The 21,964-nt window shown below is 49.0% G+C and overlaps 1 protein-coding gene across 1 annotated transcript; it reads left to right on the plus strand.

The window, feature by feature from the left end:
- The first annotated feature begins 5,668 nt into the window (after positions 1-5,668).
- Positions 5,669-7,052, plus strand: LOC105033976 (uncharacterized). Its single transcript, XM_010908976.4, has 2 exons — positions 5,669-6,230; positions 6,500-7,052. Exons 1-2 carry the CDS (start codon positions 5,681-5,683, stop codon positions 6,892-6,894), a joined length of 945 nt encoding a protein of 314 aa, XP_010907278.3. The 5' UTR covers positions 5,669-5,680; the 3' UTR covers positions 6,895-7,052.
- Positions 7,053-21,964: the final 14,912 nt, after the last annotated feature.

The following is a 21,964-nucleotide window of genomic DNA, read 5'->3' on the forward strand; positions in this document are numbered from 1 at the left end:
CTCTAGGTGGTCCGATAGGACCACAACACATGATAAAGCTTGTCAACCCATGATCCTCCAGTTCGATTGATCCTAGCCTTTAAGCCTTGCAGGATGGTTCGGTTGGTCACCTCTACTTCTCCATTCGCTTGTGGGTGGCCAACCAAAGTAAAATGATATTTTATCTGATATTCTCTATAAAACTCATGGAGTCGAGTACCGCTGAACTGTTTGTCATTATCTGTGATCAATACCCTAGAGAGACCGTAGCGGCAGATTATAGATTTTCAGATGAAATTCTTCACTTTGGCTTCTGTTATGCGGGCCAAACATTCGGCTTTGACCCACTTTGTAAAGTAGTCGATGGCCATCAAGAAAAATTTATGCTGATCCGACGTAAGAGAAAAGAGGTCAAGAATATCCATACCCCATTGGGCGAACAGCCAAGGGGCACTAATAGGAGTCAAAGATGCCACCAGCTGATGTTGGATATTGGAAATCTTTTGGCAGTGATCACACTTTCTGATAAATTTGCTTGCATCTTGTTGCATGGTGGGTCAGTAGTATCCTTGATGGAGAATCTTGTAGGAGAGGAATTTACCCCCTAATGGCTTTCACAGATGCCTTCATGGACCTCCCGCAGTGCATAATCTACCTCGGACAGATGCAAACATTTCAATAATGGCAGGAAGAAAGATCACTTGTACAACTTGTCATCATAGAGGACATAATAGATCGCTTACTTTCTTACTTTCTGAGCTTCTCTACGATTAGATGGCAGCTTGTCCGATCTCAGATATTTGAGTAGAGGGTCGATCTAGCAGGACTCTTCATCAATTTATTGAATAGCGAGAGGCTCCTCGAGGCTCAAGATTTTCAGTACCTCAAAATAAGTTTTCTCCTCCCAGTCGGTGGGCAGCAAAGCTGCAAGCTTTGGTAATGCATCTGCCTTGACATTGTCCACTCTAGGGACTTGCTAAATATTTTCTTCTCGAGCTTCATAGCCACCCTTGATATCGCCAACCACTAACTGCAAGTTGCTAATGACCTTCAGATGCTGGGCCCCTACTTCCCTTACCACCCGGAGGCCAAAAAGTAGAGCTTCATACTCCGCCTCATTATTAGTGGCAGAGAAGTCAAAACGTAAGGCGTATCCTGCCACCTCTCCTTCAGGATTGGTTAGAATGAGTTCAGCCCCTGCTCTCATCGCACTTGATGAACCATCCACGTGCAGTGTCTGGAGCTCCTCTGGGTCAGATCCCATGTCTACCTCCTCGCCTCTCGAGCTTTCGCCAGACCTTGGATTCTCTTCTTTTTTCCAATTCTCTATAACCTTCTAGTCCTCCCCATTTGGAATGGTGCACTCAAGGATGAAATCTTCCAACACCTGGGCCTTGATGGAAGCCCACGGACGGTACTGCACATCTAGCTCAACGAGTTCCAAAGACCACTTTACAATCCACTTCGAGGTATCTGGGTGGTGGAGAATGGCTTTAATTGGCTGATCAATAAGCAGCACCACCATATGAGCCTGAAAATAAGGCCATAACTTTCTTGCCATGATGACCAGTGCAAAAATCAACTTCTCCAATTTAGAATATTTGGTCTCTGCATCATGGAGGACCTTATTGGTATAGTACATAGGCCTTTGCACCCATCCTTCTTCCCGATTTAGGATCGAGCCGATTGCGACAAGGGAGACGATGATATAGAGAAACAACTCCTTACCAGGCTGAGGCTTCAAGAGCAATGGTGGGGAGCTTAGGTACTGCTTCAATTCCTCAAATACCTTCTGGCACTCGGTGGTCCACTGAAAGTCTCTTGGCTGTCAAGGGTTTTAAAGAAAGAGAGACACCTCTCAACTGATCTAGAGATAAAGCGATTGAGTGAGGCAATCTTATCAGTGAGACGTTGCACTTCCCTAATGATCCTTGGTGGTGCCATCTCAAGGACCGCCTTGATCTTCTCGAGATTCATCTCGATGCCTCTTCGAGAGATCATGAATCCAAAGAATTTGTTGGTGGTGACTTCGAAAGCACACTTCGTCAGACTCAGCTTCATTCGAAACCGACAGAGAGTACTAAAATTTTTTCGGAGGTCAGCAACATAATTAGGGATAGCCTGGCTCTTGACGAGCGTATCATTAACATACGTCTTTATATTGCGACTGAGCTGATCCTTGAAGATTTTATCCACAGTCAGTGAGAAAAACTATTTTCTCCTCATCTTCAGGTGTCGTTCGGATTTGATTATAACCGACGAAAGTATCCATGAAGCTGAAGAGCTCATGTCCGGAGGTGGCATCCACTAATTGATCAATTCGAGGCAAAGGGTAGCTGTCCTTGGAACAAGCTTGGTTGAGGTTGATGAAGGTGATGCACATGCACCACTTCTCGTTTGCTTTTTTGACCAACACAATAATGGCTAGCCAGTTCGGATACATGACTTTTCTAATAAAATCGACTTTGAGCAGCTTGTCCACCTCCTCAGTTATGGCCTTTTGGCATTCCGAGGCAAAACTCTGCTTTTTTTGCTTCACCAGATGACAGATTGGGTCCACCCTCAGATGATGGGATATTACCTTCGAATCAGTACCAGACGTGTCTGCTGTCGACCAAGTGAAGAGATCCGCAATCTTCTGCAAAAGAGCTGTTAGCCGACTTGTAGTTATCTCATCCAAGCATGACTGATCTTCACAGTCCGACCTAGGTTCTGCTTTCCCAGTGGGACACTTAAGAGATCTTCGGTTAGTTGGGGTCGTCATTCAATCAGATCATCACAGGCGTCCAGCCCTATCGGGAGCTTAGGTTGGACCTCCACCTGGGCTGGTTGGCCCTCTGCTCGGAGCTTAGAAGCAAAGCATTCTCGGGCCATGACTTGGTTGCCTAAGATCTGCCCTACTCTATGCCTGGTCAGAAACTTCACCATCAAATGGTAGCTTGACATGATAGCTTTTAGAGTCCATAAGCTTAGATGGCCGAGAATTACATTGTAGGTGGAAGGGAGCTTAACCATCAGGAAGTTAACTTGAATTGCCGTTCGTCGGGTTGAGTGCCCATAGTGAGAGGCAACTTGATCATTTTCTTCAGGACCACCAAGCTCTCAAAGAAACCTTGTATCGAGGTGTCGAATCTACTTAGTTGGTCAGGTGTGAACCCCATCTAGGTGAAGACAGAAAAGTACAAGATATCTACCGAGCTTTCATTATCAATAAAAATATGGTGTACATTAAAATCAGCGATATTAACTGTTACAACCACCACATCATTGTGCGGGGTTAGGACACCTTCTGCATCACGCTTGGTGAAGATGATAGCCTCCATCTCCTGCTCACCCTCAAGCCTTGGCCGCTTCAACTCCAGGGGCTCTGCTGACCCAGACAACCCCCCAGTGATCATGTGAATCTCCTCGTGGATGGGTCGCTCCTCTTCCGCCACCTGTCCCCCCACCTATCATCCCTCCTATTGCACTGGTGCTGACTGTAGCTGAGGCAAAGAGAACGGTTGTTGAGATAAAAGAGATGGCTGTTGAACTCTTAGGGGTTGACATTAAGAAGCCGTCCTCCGAACAAAGTGATTCAACCTCCCCTATCTGACAAGCCTCTCGATCTCGTCACGGAGCGGCAATCTTCAGTACCGTGGCCATGGTCACGATGGTAAAAATAATACTTATTAGGGTTGCTGCGGTTCTTCAGCTTCATCCGTATTTGCTGAGGCTCAGACAGCTCAGGCCATATCTGCATCAACACTTTACTTCGAGGAACAGTCAGAGGTGTATAGTTACTGTAACGCCTAGGAGGTGAGGATTGTCTATTCCTCCTAAGAGGACTTCGAGATCGATGGTTTCGGCCCATATTTTTTTACCTCTGGAATGGGGATCGAGAGCGCCGGTGGGTTTTTTCTCTCCGTTTGGGGATCACTCCTTATTCGACTCTGTAACAACAGAACTGGTAGGGGGATCATCAGCAAAGGCTTTCTTCGTGCGAGCATACTTCTCCGCATGAATGAGCATATCCGAAAAATCTCGAGAACAAGTTTTGGTCAATGATTTTTTTAAGTCGTTCTTCAATAGGTCGCCCATCATTGCAGCCATCATGGTCGACTGGTATAGGTCACAGACCTCTAGGGTAGCCACATTGAATCTATTCACAAAAGCATGGATCGACTCACCCTCCTTTTGCTTGATGGAGTGGAGGTAGTCAGACTGCCTTTGTTGTCGCCGACTGCTAATAAAATGATCGACGAAGGATCGACACAAATCTTCGAAAGAATAGATGGAGGCCAGCTTCAAGCTTGAATACCACTATCGAGCGGCCTCCTTAAGAGTCGAAGGAAAGGTTCGACAGAAGATTGCATTAGCGCTCCTTGGAGGAGCATTGCCATTTTAAAGGTCTCTAGATGATCGACAGGATCGATGGTCCCATCGTAGACTTCCAGCTGAGGCAATTTAAAGTGCAGGGAGAGCGGCTCCTGCACGATCCTCAGGATGAAGGGTAGCTTGCTGTTGAACCCCTCGTAAGGCAACATCGAGGAATTATTATTGTTGAGAGCATTTTCTATCTTCTTGTCTAGTAACTGGCCGAGCACCTGAAATCACCTTTCGATGTCGAGATCTCCGATGGTGCAGGCCTCGGAGCGCAAAGGAGAATGGCGATTAGGGGTTGCATCATACCCTGATCACGAGCTTGGAGATCGCCGCCTGGTCGGTTGGGTCCTAAGGTGGCTCTAATGAGTCGGCCTCTTTTTTGGACTTCGAGGAGGCACCTGCGGCTCCGACTGAAGCAGCGGCTGTGGGATCGAGTTCTATAGGGGCGCCACTGCGGGAACTGTAGGTTGCATTGCTAGAGAGGGTGCAAGGACAGTCTGAGTAGGCTATGGCACCGTCTGACGAGGTGCAAGAAAAGTTTGGACCGCTTGGACTATGGTCGTTAGATTTTGGACTTGTTAGAAAAGCTGGTTGAATTGATCAGCCATGACCGATGCTGGCTAGGCCGAATGGGCTGGTGGCGGAACCTCCGATGCCGTTGGCTGTATTTGGTTATTGACTTGGCCTACCGCCTGGTGGGAGACGGTAATGTTGGAGAGTCATAAAGATGTTTGTCTAGGAGCCATGATGTGAATGTGGCTCTTCCTCTATCTGTTGCTGCTGGAAATCGATCAAGGTCGGAGAGAGGACGGCTGAGCATCATGCAGAGTTGCTAGTATTGGAGTGACCTACAAAACAAGTCCAAACCGAAAGTTGTGGTTCCAACGAAGACTTTCCGATGCTCAAGTCAGATTCAGAGAATAATGAAGCAGCAACGAGTTCTCTGAGAGGGATTGATTGGCCTACCTGATCCTCGGGGCTTCGGTGGTTTATATAGAATGCTGTCGAATAGCTAGTTGTACACCTGTGAAATTATGCGATCTCGAGATTGCAGGGCCATTGGATATACTATTGTGGGCGAGATAATCTAGCCTTCAATCGCTCCTGTGATATTGAGGAAGTCAGTTACGCCTGAGTTGATCCACTTGGGGTGGACAATTCGGCTCTGCATAACGGTTGGTGGCCGTGGTGGTAGCTTGGCAACTTAAAAGAGTTTTTGACATCATGCCGATCCGAGCACTCATGGCAACCCTCAATCTGAGGCTCTCACGATAACCACCGTAACAAATCCATATCCACCTTATCAAAAAAAAAAAAAAATTTGCTTCAATAATTGATGATGACGATGATTGGGGGGCCTGCATCGTCTGCAATGCTGAGAAAGTTTTGGACCCTTCCCTTCCCTTCTGGACCCTTCTCTTACTCTCTACTCTGTGCTCCCCCAATCTTTTCTCTGTTTGTGTTGCATATTCGAGCAGCACTCATCGTCACCTCGCAACAAGAACAGGCAAGGCGTCACCAATCGCTTGTGTTCCTTCTCTTCTTCTTCTTCTTCTTCTTCTTCTTCTTCTTCTGCTTCAAACTCGTTGTTGCACGAATGGCTTTGGCTCGTATGTGTTTGAGGAGGACTACTAGTCTTCTCCTCCGCGGCCGGCACTCCTTTCCATTGACTGCAGTTGGGGTGGCTCGGGGAGGCAGGAGCAGTATTGATTTTGGAGCGCCTTCCTCTTATTCTGCCGTTCCCGATCATCGTTCTCCTCCAAAACGGGAAGACGAGAAGAAAGGCGGGGAGGTGGCGGCGGCGACGGAGTCATCATCGACTCCTGCCCCTCGCAGACGTGGGCTGCTCTCGAGGCACCTCATTCCCTTCCGCTTCGACAGCACTGGTATATCTTCCACATGCATGTCTGTATACACTTCCCTTTTTGTGCTTAATTAATTAGTGGCATATCCATATAACATTACAATTGCATCGATATCCGGGGAGCGTGTTCTGAGAGTTTCAGAACTAAACGGACTCAGATCCATCATTATTATGAGAATTAGGTCTTGAAGTTTGGACCGAGAATATAAAAAGCACATGCCACTACAATTGAATGTGCACATTTGAAATTTGTTTTAAGGTTTTTTTTTTAATCTCCTATTTGTCGAGTAGGGCTGGGGAATGCACTATGGCAAGTGTCTGAGAATTTGAATCGATTATTGGAGAAGTGGGCACCCTCTCGTCTCCTTGGTCGTATGAAAGAAGTCGATGACTGCTACAAACTATTTTTTGAGGTACCGGGACTAAGGAAGGAAGACATGAGGATTACAGTGGAAGATGGATTTCTGGTGATCACAGGAGAGCGCAAGGAGGAGGAAGAGGATGACTCTGACGAGGAGGGCGGTTGGTACTCCAAAAGCTATGGATATTACAATACTAGCTTATTGTTGCCAGATGATGCCAAAGTGGAAGAGATCAAGGCAGAGGTTAAAGATGGGATTCTCAAAGTCACCATACCTAGGAACGAAGAGAAGAAACGAAATATTCGGGAGGTCAAAATCCAGTAGCATCTTGTGTTTGTTGAAGCAGTCCTGCAGCTGTCGTACATGTTCCTCATTCCAGGGACGCAATAAAGCTATGAGGTAATACCACGTTATCCGTGTATTAACTTTAACCTGTTTCTGGCTAATGTTCTTGATATATGAAGCGTTCCATTATGTCCTTATTGTAATGTTTCCTGGAACGGTCACATTTTTTTTTTTTTCTGGTAGAAGCTCAAGGCTAACTAACAGAAAAAGAAACAGAGTTTATAGGATAGAAACTAATACATAGAGGAGCTAAGCAATAGAAAGCAAGTTTCAGAAGTAGCAGAAATAGAAGAGGCTCAGCCATCTAAATAGATAAAACTAGTAGTGTCTGGGGTAAGAGATCTGCGAAACATCAGCCATCAAAATATGGGCAAAATGAGGACATAATCTATCATCTCGCTGGAGAAAGAAATCACCCCCAAGAGCAAATGTGGCTAATCAATTCGCAGCTTGATTATCTTCTCGAAGAATATGCGAGGCAGCCAAGGAAGTAAAACAGCGTCTCCAAAGAGTGATATCCTGAAAAATAAGAGAATGAGAGAATCTGAAAGGGGATTTGTGCTCAATCCAGCTCAACACTGCTGCAGAATCACCCTGCAAATGAACAGCTAGTGCATTGCATTAATGGAGAGCATAGTAAAACTCTAACCATCCCCCCAAAAGCTCAGCAAAGATAACGGCACAGTAGGACAGCTTTTTCCCACCTGCAACGATTAAAGTTTCCTGGTAGTCTGTAATAATAAAACCAGCAACAGCACGATCGTCTTTAACTGCTCCATCAAAGTTCACCAACAGAACTTCAAAGGAGGGGGTAGCCAGGACATACATCCGGTGGATGAAGAAGTTGAAGGTTGCTGATATGGCAACAAATGCCTAACCCAGGCCTTTGACTGAGCACCAGAAGTTGGTGACCGAATAGAAGAAGGGGGATAAACATGTGTGATAGAAAATTTAAGCAGTATTTGAGCAAAATAGAAGGTGTCAAAAGCTGCAGCCGAAATACTCTAATGTTTCTAGCATATCAGATAAGCCAACCCAAATAAGCAATAGTGGCCCGAGCCTTATCCTCTACTAGGGAGTTTGCTAGGTAATTCAACAACTCCAGCAAAGTATTAGGCTTAAAGGCAGTGAATGAGTTAGCTAAAAACAACCAACATTGATTAGCAAAGCTACAACAAATAATAACATGTTGATTATCTTCTTCTACAGAGGAGCATAAATTACAATAGATACATGAGTTAGGCAGTATACCCCTTCTAACTAAGAGGGCTTTAGTAGGCAGCCTCAACCATTGAAGCTTCCAGTAGAAAAATTTTACCTTCATTGGAACAGATGACCTCGAAAGCCAATAGAATTGGAAGGGGGATGAGAATAACATATGCTTACTCGGTTGGATGACACTAGCAATGTCTATGGCTGAGATTGAAAGGAACCTGGTGAAAGCCCAACCTAGCTGATCAGACCAGCCCCCATGAGCAATGGGAATAGAAGTTATCATGGTCATCATGTCAGCATTTATGTATTTCCCCAGCAGGTCTCTATTCCAATTTGAATTGGAATCAATGAAATCAGCAACTGAAAATTGGCTGAGATCAAAAGTAGTATCTGTAAAGGAAGGCCAGTGGCTAAGAGGAACATTAGAAATCCATGGATCATTCCAGAAGTTGATAGATTGACTATTGCCCACAAGCCAAGCAAACTGAAATTGAATTTTTTGACCTTGGTTGCAGATTTTACTCCAAATAGAAGAGCAACTTTTTGGGCTTTTTATAATGTATCCAGGTGCCAGAGAACTTGTATTTTGAAGCAACAAGTTGGGCCCACAAAGTGTTAGGATGCAAAATGAGATTAGCAGCTGATTTCCCAAGAAGAGCATGATATCTAGTAGTTAAAAGATTGTAGACCCAAGCCCCAGCAGCTCTGGGTTGACAGATAGTGTTCCAGGATAGTAAGTGAAGCCTTTTACGATTAGTGTCATGCCCCCCTACAGGAGAGACCAAAAATCTTTTTCCAAAATATTCAGCATAGATAAAGGAATAGGCAAACATAACATGCAATAAAGAGGTGATGATGCAAGTATTGAGTGCTAAAGGGTTGCTCGCCCAGCCAAAGAAAGAGCCTTCCACTTCCAACCCGATACTTCGAGTTTCAAAGTCGAACCTGAGATGGGAATGCCAAGATATTTCCAAACACCCCTTCTTCTTGCCATTTGAAAGATACCACTTGTTGGGATATACCGATCGGTCCCTCTCACGCCGGCTCACCCTCGGGCCCGTCTGACCGACGCCCGACTCTACCGACCACACCGACCGATGACTACCGACACCGTCCGATCGAAGGTATGTCGGTCGGGCAGACCCTCTCCGTTCCCGACTGACCGGACGACGGAGCCCGATGTCCGACTCCCGCAACGCACCAGACTGACCGTCGGAGGGTCCCTGGGTCTTCACTCGACATCCCACAATCAAATACCCACGTATGGTCGGTCAGCTCTCCCAAACGTCGTACGACTGCTGAGGACCGCCGTCCTGACAAAGGCATGCGGCATAGCCACCTTGGGACATTGCCCTGCCAAGGACATAGATTAATCCCAGCGATTTGACAACCCATGGCGACTTGACAGACCGCGGTGATTCTGACAGCCTCCGGTGATTTGACAACTCCCCCAGTTGTCTGCGCCATTAATGACGGCACCACACCGCACTCTACTATAAAATGGAAAAGGCAACAGTACTGCAAGGAGGTTCTTTCGAAGCCTCTGGACACACTGTCTCTCTAGTTCTCACTCTCTCTCTCGCTGAGTTCCCCTGATTCTTTTCTACTGTTGCCTAGTTTCCTCTCTGACTTGACCGTCGGAGGGTCCCCGTCGGAGGCATCTCTGGTCAGTGTGGACTTCTCTTGCAGGTGCTCGTTTCTGGTGATCAGGTGACAAGGGGATTGGCCGCAACAGGTTTGGCGCGCTAGGTAGGGGGCCAGGGTACAGATCCGACCTCCACGGAGCTTGGAAAAATCTTTTCGAAATGATAAGAATTCGGGCTCAGCGATCGAGGGCCACCAGATCGGTGAGGCACTCTTCCCATCGGGAAGAGACCTCTCCTCCACCCTCCATGGTGGAGCCCAGCTCTCCGTATCCTGTGGTGACCACGGAGGCGCAAATTGCGATAATTATGTGGTAGATGACTGTGTTGATGGATGCAGTCAAGAGCCTTCAACAACAACCAACCCGATTGCCGCACTCACCAGCGGGACAACCAGTGGCACACCCGATGCCCTCCAGGAGCAGCCACCGATGCCCACGTCGGTCTCCGTCTCCTCCTCAGGAGCAACCGTTACAGCACTCCCACCGAGAGGGGGAGAGGCGGACATGGCATGATACCCATCGGTTCCGACGACCATCTCCCTCCCAGTTGGAACGAGTGAGGAAGGAGAAGCGGCCGCGAACACCGTTCGCCTCTCTCTCAGATTCGTCGGGAGACTCGACCTCTGGGGTCTCCCAGCACCGACGGGCCGACGACTACGAACGTAGGTTTGAAGAAATCGACCGTCGGCTCGCCCAGCTTCAGGTGGATGGACAGAAGTCTTCGAACAACGTCGACTTTCAGACCGCCCAACCTCTCTCCCGACTCATCCTCGACGAGCCGATCCCTTGTCGGTTCAAGATGCCTCATGTGGAGCCCTACGATGACTCCACCGACCCAGTTGATCATTTGGAGAGCTACAAGGCTCTCATGATGATCCAAGGGGCGACCGATGCCCTTCTCTGCATCGGCTTCCCCACCACACTTCGCAAGGCTGCCAGGGCCTGGTACTCCGACCTTCGCTCAGGAAGCATTCACTACTTCGGACAGCTCGAACATGCTTTCGTGGCCCATTTCAATACCAGTCGGAAGCCCCCATGAACCTCGGACAGCTTTTTTTCTCTCTAGCAGGGAGAAAACGAGATGCTTCGATACTTCGTGACACGATTCAATGCGGCCACGCTCGAGGTTTGGGACCTCAACGAAGACATGGCTATCTCAGCCATGAAGAGGGGGCTAAGGGGGTCCCGATTTTCATACTCCTTGGACAAGACACTCCCCCAGACATACGCCAAACTACTGGAGCGTGCGTACAAATACATGTGCACAGATGAAGGAGCTTTCGATCGGTGCCTGATTGAGGCCAAGGGCCCGAAGGAGAAACGAAGGAAAGGTCGAGCCCCTGCCGAGCCCAGCAGGCCCCCGACCGACAAACAGGTCTCACCCCAGCGACAGAGCTCGAGATCACCTCGACGGTGGAGTCCAAGGCCGATGCGTTTCAGGTATGACTCCTATACTCCCCTCTCTACTCCTCGTGCACAGATTTTGATGGAGATCGAAGGGAAAGAATATCTGCGACGGCCTCCGCCTTTGAAGGCAAAGGGCCTCGACCGATGAAAGTACTATCGATTCCATCGGGGCCACGGTCATAACACCAACCAGTGCATCCAACTCAAGGATGAAATCGAGGCCCTCATACGGCGAGAGTATCTTGAAAAATTTCGAAGAAAACTGCCGACTCGACCCATCCCCGACCGATGACCCCAACCGACTGAGGAGGCAACGAATAATCAGCCCAGAGTCGGAGTCATCAACATGATCTCCAAACGACTGGACCGCGGGACGACTGCTAAAGGGGAGTCAATGAAGAAGTTACGCCAAGATGATGTAATTACTTTTACAGACGAGGATGCTCGGAGAATCCAAACTCCCCATGACGATGCTGTTGTTGTCTCAGCAACAATAGCAAATTATGATGTAAGAAGGATCTTTATTGATAATGGAAGTTCGACTAATATTTTGTTTTACTCGACCTTCTTCCGAATGCGACTGACGGCTGATCGGCTTGAAAGAGTCTCCATGCCCCTAGTGGGTTTCGCCGGAGAAGCCGTCATGGTGGAAGGAGAAGTTACCCTTTCCGCGACAGCTGGAACCGAACCCCGACAAAGCACCGTTCACCTAACCTTTGCAGTCGTCCAAGTACCTTCGGCTTACAACGCCATACTTGGAAGACCTGGGCTAAACATCCTCAAAGCTATAGTCTCGACCTACCACCTGCTGGTTCGGTTTCCGATCAAAAATAGAGTCGGAGAGATGCGCAGGGATCAACAGCTCGCTCAGTGATGCTTCCAAATCTCTACTCAAAGTAACGAAGCGAAGGACTCCCTGACGGCCGACAAGTTGGACCAGTGGGGAGAGGAAGAACGGGGTGAACCGGCTGAACAGCTGGTTTCCGTCCCGATAGCGGAGAATCCCGAACGAGTGGTCTGGGTCGGATCCCAATTATCCGACCCTGAGCAACGGCAACTAGTGGAGCTGCTCAAGGCCAATACCGACGTATTCGCTTGGTCGGCAGTGGATATGTCTGGCATCCCCCCGGAGACGATGACTCACCAACTCAATATCAACCCTGGAATGAGGTCGGTGAGGCAGAAGAAGCGGTCTTTCACTCCTGAAAGACAGAAGGCCATCGATGAGGAAGTAGATAAGCTACTCGAGGCGGGCTTCATCAGAAAAATCATGTACCCCGATTAGCTCACCAATGTTGTCATGGTGAAAAAAACCAATGGAAGGTGGAGGATCTGCATTGACTATACCGACCTAAATCGTGCCTGCTTGAAGGACAGCTTTTTACTTCGAAAATCGACCAGCTGGTAGACGCGACATCCGGACATTGACTGCTCAGCTTCATGGATGCCTTTGTCGGATACAATCAGATCCGGATGGCGCTCGAAGATGAGGAGCACACAGTCTTTGTGATTGCCAAGGGCCTTTACTGCTACAGGGTAATGCCCTTCGGACTGAAAAATATCGGGGCCATCTACCAGCGACTCGTCAATAAGGTCTTCAAAGACCAAATTGGGTGCAACATGGAGGTGTACATGGACGATATGCTGGTGAAGAGTGCGCAGGCCTCAGATCATGTTCAAGACTTCAAAGAAACTTTTCGCACTCTTCGACGACATCGGATGAGATTAAATCCGACTAAGTGCGCCTTCGGGGTGACTTCAAAAAGTTTCTCGGGTTCCTCATTTCTCAACGAGGAATTGAGGCTAACCCTAAGAAGATAAAGGCAATCATCGACATGCGGCACCCGAGCACCAAAAAGGAGGTGCAGCAGCTTAACGAAAGGATCATCGCGCTCAGCCGATTCATTTCTCGATCGGCAGGGAGATGCCTTCCATTCTTCAAGACCCTGAGACAGGTGAAGGACTTCTCTTGGCTGGACGAGTGCCGGCAGGCCTTCAAGGATCTGAAAAGGTACCTAGCCTCCCCGCCATTGCTTGTAAAGCCAGAGGTCGGAGAAACATTATACCTCTACTTGGCAACCTCACCAGAGGTGGTTAGCTCGGTACTCGTCTGGGAGAACGAGAGCCAAATTCACCAACCCATATATTACACCAGCAAAGTACTCCACGAAGCTGAAGCTCGGTACTCAAAGATGGAAAAAATGATATTCACCTTGATCGTGTCTGCACAACGACTCCGTCCGTATTTTCAAGCGTACGCTATCGTGGTCCTCACCGACCAATCCCTGAGAGCGATCTTGCGTCGTCCTGACACATCAGGATGACTGACGAAATGGGCAATGAAGCTGAGTGAGTTCGACATTCAGTACCGACCACGATCAGTCTTGAAAGCCCAGGACTTGGCCGACTTTATCGCGGAGTGCCCGACAACCGACCAAGGATCGAAAGGTAGGAGCTCCGAAGAAGTTGCAATCTCCAAACCTGACCCCGGGTCTACCTGGGTGTTGCACATCGACGGAGCTTCCAACGCTTGAGGGAGCGGGGCTGGGTTCCTGCTCACCAACTCAGAGGGAGTGGTTACCGAGTACGCCCTCCGGTTCAACTTCAAAGCCTCCAATAATCAAGCCGAGTATGAAGCACTTCTCGCTGGCTTGAGAGTAGTGAAGGAGCTTGAAATCGACAGCCTTAGAGTCTTCTCCGACTCCCAACTGATCGTGGGGCAAGTTAAAGGTGACTTTGAGGCACGAGACCCGACCATGGCAAAATATCTCCAGAAGGTGAGAGATCTCATGGCACACCTCAAGTATTTCGAGATCTCCCACATTTCCAGATCGGAGAATGCTTGGGCCGATGCACTCTCCAGGCTTGCGACATCAGCCTACGATGCCTTGGGTCGGATATTGGTGGAGAGTCTCGAGCAGTCGAGCATCGACAGGGCGAAGAGGTGCTGCAACTGGTGACCGAACAAAGCTGGATGGATCCGATCATACGGTATTTGATCGATGGAACCAGCCCTGAAGACCCTGCGGAAGCCAAATAACTCCGATGGGTGGCCTCCCAATACGTGATAATGGATGGCCGACTCTACAAAAGGTCATTCTCTCTTCCCTTGCTCAGGTGCTTGGGACCGACTGACGTGGACTACGCGCTCAGAGAAGTACATGAAGGGATCTGCGAAAATCACTTGGAGGGCAAATCCTTGGCCTACAAAGTCCTACGGTAGGGTTACTACTGGCCCACCATGAGAAAGGATGCGGCTGAGTTGGTTCGGAGGTGTGAGCCATGCTAGAGGTATGCCAACATACAACACCGACCAGCCAGCCAAATCACTCCTATTGTCATCCCGTGGCCCTTCGCCCAATGGGGGATCGACATACTCGGTCCTTTCCCTTCGGCATCTGGCCAAAGAAAGTTCATAGTCATCGCAATCGACTACTTCACTAAGTGGGTAGAAGCCGAACCTCTGGCGCAGATCACCGAGCGGAAGATGGAAGACTTCGTCCAGAAGTCTATCATCTTCAGGTTCGGACTACCGCACACCATTATTACCGACAATGGACGACAATTCAACAACTGAGACTTCTGAGAATTCTGTGCGAGATTTCATATCACGCACAGACTGACCTCGGTCGGGCACCCACAGTCCAACGGTGAGGTAGAAGTAACCAACCGGACTATTCTGCATAGACTAAAGACCCGACTGAATGAAGCCAAAGGCCTCTGGGTCGAGGAATTGAATTCCATCCTATGGGCATACCGAACGACACTCCGTGTCCGGACCGGAGAATCTCCTTTCAGCTTGGCCTATGGGACGGAGGCGATGATCCCGCTCGAGATCAGACTACCATCGACTAGAGTCGAGCAATACTGCGAGCCGAACATCTTCGAGTGCCGGAGGGCCGACTTGGACCTCCTACCCAAGCTCCAGTGTGAGGCTCAACTCCGCATGAATTCCTACCGACAGAGAGTGGCCCGATACTACAACGCTAAGGTTAAGCCGAAGCTTTTTAGACCCGGGGACCTGGTCTTAAGGAAGGCAGGAGTTTCGAAGCCTCTAGACCAAGAAAAGTTGGCTCCGAACTGGGAAGGACCCTACAAGATAGCGGACACCTATGGGCCGGGAGTTTACCGACTGGAGACTCTAGAAGGAAGCACCATTCCCCGAACTTGGAATGCCGACAATTTGAGGTTGTACTACTAGTAAACTCTATGTGCCCTTGTTCGGAATACAAACTTAGCTTCAAAACTTCGGAGTTTGGAATCTCAGCTCTCCAATGGTGCGTCGGCGCTCGCTAGTAGTACGAACCCCGATGCTACGACTTGGGCCCAGCATTCCATTGGAAATCGACGGCCCAATCGCCGACGGTGCATCGGACTCTTACGACAACCGACATATCTACATTGGTGGAAGGCCAGCAATGGCGATGGAACCCCCCTAAGTTTAAGCTGCGCCCCTTCCACAGCCAGCACCCGAGCAAGGCGACTGGCTAACTTGCCGACTGGCTCCGACCAAGAAAGGCAAAAGGCCAACGCGACCAATGTCGCATTCGCAACACACCGACCAGGTCACGATCGGTCGAAGAATATTCGGCTTGCCACCATTTATCGCACGTCGCGATGCATACGCCCGACACAGAATCGGGCAATGGGTGACCGACTTGTCATCTACTAAACGCATCGGACATTGTTCAACTATCGGACCCTACAAGATGATCGGGTCAAAGAGCTACGCCCGAAGGACGGACGATGCCCGACTCGACGAACATGCCCGACTTAGGTCTGGGCAACGGGCGCTCGACTTAAGCTCTCGACTGTCGGGTCATACGACAGTCGGGAGGCCGATCTAAAATCGAAGCTTGCTCTGCCTTTGCCATGGCGTGCGCTACCGACTATTCTAGATCGTTACCTGGGATCCTATCGAACGTCCTAGCTAGGTACGTCAGGCCTAGGACTTATACGCCCGAGGGTGTTTCGGCGAAACATACATTCCAAGATACATTTCAGACACATAAAGAGAAAGAAGACTTGAAAGATTTTCAATTTCATTCAAATTTGAACTGAGTTTACAAAATTGAGCCAAAGTCTGATTACAAGTACACTAAACAAAAGTAAAAATAAAACATGCTCCGACTACTCGCTGGAGTCAGCTTCCTCTATCGGGAGAAGTTCGGGGGCGGTCGGCGTATCCACTCGGGTCGAGGTAGCATCAGGGGTCGGAGCCCCCTCACCTTCGACAGCCTGATCTGCGTTGGCCTCCTCCACGGTAGTGCGATCTTCCGACGATGGGTCGGCCACCTCTCCCGCGGTTTGGCCCTCCGACTCTGGTGGGATGACGCTACTGAGATCGAGCTCCGGATACAGGCTCTGGACCGCTTCCCGAGCATCCTCGTACCCCACTCGGTACGAGAGGAAATCGCTCTCCAAGAGTTCTTCCCGATATTCGTCAGAGCCGCGGAAGTCCTCCACGGCCCGACCTATGGCCTCTTTTGCCGACTCTGCCTCTGTCCTTGCTATGTCTGCGTCGGCTTGAGCGGAGGATAAATTTTCTTCGACCTTGACGAGATTCCCCAAACATATCCGGAGTTGCTCGCACTCGGCTTTGAGTTCCTCGACGGAGTCGTCCTGCTCGCGACGCAGCCGACGAACAGTGTGGGACTTCCGCTTGGCTTCCTCATGAGCCGACTGCAGCTCGATCCCCGAGGCGGCCAGGGCACCGATAAGCCGGAGGACCTCCTCGGTAAGGTGGGAGATCTCCTCTTCAAATCGGGCCTCACGGTCAACCGACTGCTTCAGCTGGTCGACCATTACTGCCTTATCGGCCTCGGCGGCCATGGCCTTATCTTTTCAGGCCGCCCAGAGATCACCGAACCTCCGATATCCGGCCTCTAGCTCGGACATATTGTAAATCAGCTGCAAATAACAGACCGACCATCAGAAGACCGAACTTGTAGAAAACAACGATGAAAATGAGAAGTAAAGGAGAAAGGCTTACCCGGATCATGGTCGGGTAGAACGAAGAAAGTATGTCGGATACCCGTTGATTCTTTATGACCTCATGATCGGCCGAAAGGATAACCGCCTGGCATAGCCTCCTGGCCAAGTCGTGGTTGGCCAGGGCCGACGCTCCTTCGAGAAACAGGGAGTCGAATGATGCACCACGGCCAGCCGACCTCCTGTCGTCGTCGGGTGCCATCGGGGCCTTCCCTCGTTCGGACACCCAGGCCCTGACATCAAAGAGAGAGGGAAGGCTCGAGCCCGACTGGGTCCCTCCCGAAGCCGCGACAGCAGTCGAAGTAGATCGTTTGGGCTCGCATGTCTCTGCCCGAACCTCGCCAGCCGGCTGTGCGGTCGGCACATCTTCGGCTGCTTCCTCGGCCGCCTGTCCCTCAGACGGGGCTGCTTCCCCGGCCGCCCGTTCCTCGGACGGGGCTTCAGTGGGCACTGTCGGCACTGACAGTGCGATGATCGGCTCCCGATCCGATGCATGTTCGGAGCCGGGCTTCGCTCCCGCCACCGTCGGCTCGCTCGACGGTGCTACTTGAGGCCTCTTGGGAGGCCGAGATGATTCGGCTCCGTGCACTGGCCTCTTCCGTGCCGCATGTTGCCAAACGTCGGCTTCCGTCAACCTCACCCTCGGTGGCATGCCTGCAATTTCAATAGAGTATCAGCACCAAAATAGAAAAAAAAAGAAGAGAAAAGAAAAACAGACCTAGGCGAGGAACTGAGCTCAGACCGACGTCATACAGGGCTTGCTCGGTGACGAGCTCCCTCCGCTTCGGCACCAAGATGTCCTTCAAACAGTGAAAGTCCTCTCAGTCCCCATCCTGCACCCGACTGTTCTCATTTGGTTGAGTTCGGGGGTCCCCCCAGTGGGAAGGGAACCTCCAAGGAACTGGAGAAGAGACGAAGAAGAATTGGTTCTTCCATCCATGAATCGAAAGAGGGAAATACGAGGATTAGTCGGCAAAAACCGACACAACAAGGCAAAGCTGACTACCAGTCAGACCGAGTTCGGTGCAAGCTGCGCCGGATAAAGTCCGTAGTAGTCCAGCACGTTCCGGACAAACTCCAGAATCGAAAAGCGAAGACCGGCCCGGAGATCCTCGACGTAGAAAGCCACCTGACCCGGGGGTGGGTTGTTAACCCGACCGTCAGCCCCAGAGGCGAACAGCCGAAACTGCTTCGGGATGCGGTACTGCTCCCGGAGCCGATCAACGTTCGACCTCGAAAGTGAAGAGACCTCCACCTCTGGGGTCGATCAAGAATCATCGGTCAGGTTCCCCGACCAACTCCCTCGTGGTGAGGTTCTAGCCATGATGCTAGAACCGAGATCGAAGAATGAAGAAGAAGAAGGAGACAGAAAATTCCAAGGAAGCAAAAAGAAAATGGGAAGAAAAAGGCGGAGGCTCCTGGAAAACTCTCTAAGGAAGGAGGCGGGGACAACTACCTGAGGCAAGGGACCGCTCGGCCAGAGTCTCGGCAACAGATTTGAAAAGTAGAGTTTTGAATACGGGTGACCCTGTATATATAGTGCCCCTCGATGGTCGGGATGAGAGCACGCCCAAGGAGGGTCTCCCAGATCGTGACACGTGGCAGCATCTGGACCTTTCCTCGATCCGACGATTCGACGCACCTGCCCCAGATCAGGCCACGTCGCCTCCATCCGCCTGAACGGATTCGGCCCAATGGCCCCCTACCACGTGGCAGAAAAATTGTGGCGGTTCACGTTCCCGAAGAGACGGCAGAAACGGCGGTTTCTATTCCCGATAGGACGTTTGACACCGATGGGATGCCTGACACCCATAAGACGTTTGGCGCCGGACCGATCATTAGTACGGTCGCCAGAGTCAGAGTATGATACGGTGAATATCCACTCCTTTCGTCCGAAGCCGCCGCCCATGCGAGGACGCTGGCCAGCACGACATCTGACTCAGGAGTGGGGGGGGCAACTGTTGGGATATACCGACCGATCCCTCTCATGCCGACTCACCCTCGGGCCCGCCTGACCGACGTCCGACTCTACCGACTGCACCGACCGACGACTACCGATACCGTCCGACCGAAGGTATGTCGGTCGGGCAGACCCTCTCCGTTCCCAACTGGCCGGATGGCGGAGCCCGATGTCCGACTCCCGCAATGCGCCAGACTGACCGTCGGAGGATCCCTGGGTCTTCACCCGATATCCTACAACCAAATACCGACGTATGGTCGGTCAGCTCTCCCAAACGCCGTAGGACTGCTGAGGGCCACCGTCCTAACAAAGGCGTGCGGCATAGCCGCCCTGGGACATTGCCCTGCCAAGGACATAGATTAATCCCAGCGATTTGATAATCCACGGTGACTTGACAGTCCGCGGCGACTCTGACAGCCTCTGGTGATTTGACAACTCCTCCAGTTGTCTGCACCAGTAATGACGGCACAACGCCGCGCTCTACTATAAAACGGAGAAGGCAACAGTGCTGCAAGGAGGTTCTTTCGAAACTCCTGGACACACTCTCTCTCTAGTTCTCACACTCTCTCTCGTTGAGTTTTCCTGATTCTTTTCTACTGTTGCCTAGTCTCCTCTCTGACTTGACTGTTGGAGGGTCCCCGCCGGAGGCATCTCCGATCAGTGTAGACTTCTCTTGCAGGTGTTCGTTTCCGACAACCAGGTGACGAGGGGATTGGCCGCAACACCACTAATAGCCTCCTTGACTGAATTAGAAGCAGCAGGGCTGAACAGAAGGAAGGATTTCTCAAGATTCACTGCCTGTCCAGAGTAGTAACAGTGGGCATCCAGAATAAGCATTAGACATGGAGAATCCCGAATAGTGGCCCTTGTAACAAGCACACAGTCGTCTGCAAAGAGAATGTAAGAAATATATGGTCCATTAGGCGTAGTAGGCCAATAGGCCCTAAGGAGCCTGATTTGAACAGCTGCATGCAGAGAAGATAAGGACATTGCGGAGAATTATAATATAAATAAATAAATAAGGAGATAGAGAGCATCTTTACCGAAGCCCATAATTAGTGTCAAAACAAGGAGTAGCATATCCACACATCCTTTTTCTTCAAGTAGCGATTTTTAGACCCAACAAATTGTCTACCAACGTGAAGAAGGTATAATATTTTCTTTTTTGTTTTTTAATTCTCTCCCTTCCTTTGGGTATTTTTTTCATTTTTATTTTTTCTCTAGATTAGGAGTGCGAATTCTACGTTTTACTCTATACCACCTCACCTCTTGAAGGTTGATTTTGACCCGGACCGAATTTGTCTACATTCGGGCAAATATTAAATAGTCCTTAGGAGTCCACTACTCTGTGTTCTCGAGAGGGAAAGAGCAATATCATATGCTCGTGTGGAATTCGAGTCATGATATTGACCATTGCAGATCCAGCACAATTACCTTGAAGGGGAAAAAAAAAAAAAAAAAAAGGGTCGAACACAATAACGAGCAAATTTGCTACCTCAATGCGTCGGAACAACCGATGTAACTAAAGGGCACGCTTGAATATATAAATTCAGGCTTGCCCCATCAGCCACCCCTCTCTTCCTAGTAATCATTGATTTCGGATTTGAATCTTGGCCGTTCATCCCTTGATGCTGGGATCCAAACAACGATCGCGCATGCAGGTGTCCCTCTCTTTGCCTGAGAAAGTAGGCATGCATGAATGGAAAAAATGTTTTGAGTTAGGACTCCCCCTAGATCCGAGAGAGACAATCTTGCAAGCATGACCATCCATAGATAACGTATTGCATGTATGGTATGGGGTTTTTGTGATCATGGCTGTAATGGATACGCGGATGGCTGTGATTACGAGAATGAACCTCTCCAGTTCTGTCCTTAAATGTTCGTTCCATTGATTAGAGGACCTACATAATTCTCTTTCAGAAGGAGAATTCTGCAAAGACATTACGTAGCTTTGGATGTGTGGCAATTTTGATAATCCAAAAGATTAAATGGCAGTCAATTACTATTCTCCCGTTTAACAAATCCTCAAAAGAAGAAAAATCAATTACTATTGTTTGGGAGACCAAAAACAAATCAATTACCATTGTTGAATTTGAAGCAAGCACAAAATCACACAGGGAACCGAATTTATGACCTTGTCCACCTCTTCAAGTTCGATGGGAGCTTGCGGCAATCAGAGTTTCATTACCAACGGTTCTAGATGTGTTGTGTGTGGGCCACTGGCAGTGGAGGAAAAAAAAGAAAGAAAAAAAATTATTTATCTTGATAGCTATAAGGTCAGCAATATATGATTCGATCCATCAATCCAATCTATATGAGATCCACCGTAAATATGTTTGGATTTAGAGTAAACGATATCGGGTCATAAACAGATCGGTCTATTTAGTCTGTTTAATATTTGGATTGGATTTGAATTTTAAATATCTGATTCATTTAATCTGTTTAATATTTAAATCAGATTGAGTCAAATAATTCATTTAATCTATTTAATATTTATTTATTTAATCTATTTTTGATCTATTTAATTCAATTTATTTAATCTGTTAAAAATCTATTTAATCTAATTTGATTCGTTTAATAAATGGATTAAGTAGGTTGGATCGGGTTATCTATTTAATAAATAAATCAGATTCAGATCTAAATTTTTGATCTATTTCGTAAATAGGCTGGATCTAGGTTGACGATTTTGTCATCCGATCTGCATCGATCCGATCTATACCTGATCTGATCTAATTACCGTCTCTAGCTATCTAGTAGTGTGTATGAGTATAGTCCATCCGATAAATAAATTGAAAAAAAATATTATTTATCTTGCCATCCGGGATTGTACC

This window comes from Elaeis guineensis, chromosome 3 (genome assembly GCF_000442705.2).
Source record: "Elaeis guineensis isolate ETL-2024a chromosome 3, EG11, whole genome shotgun sequence".
Taxonomy (NCBI): domain Eukaryota; kingdom Viridiplantae; phylum Streptophyta; class Magnoliopsida; order Arecales; family Arecaceae; genus Elaeis; species Elaeis guineensis.

Excerpts from the sequence above, each read along its gene's own strand:
- LOC105033976 (XM_010908976.4), top strand. The coding sequence starts at position 5,681 with ATGATGACGATGATTGGGGGGCCTGCATCGTCTGCAATGCTGAGAAAG. Across the intron at positions 6,231-6,499 it reads CTTCCGCTTCGACAGCACTG|GGCTGGGGAATGCACTATGG; the intron begins GTATATCTTCCA and ends TTTGTCGAGTAG.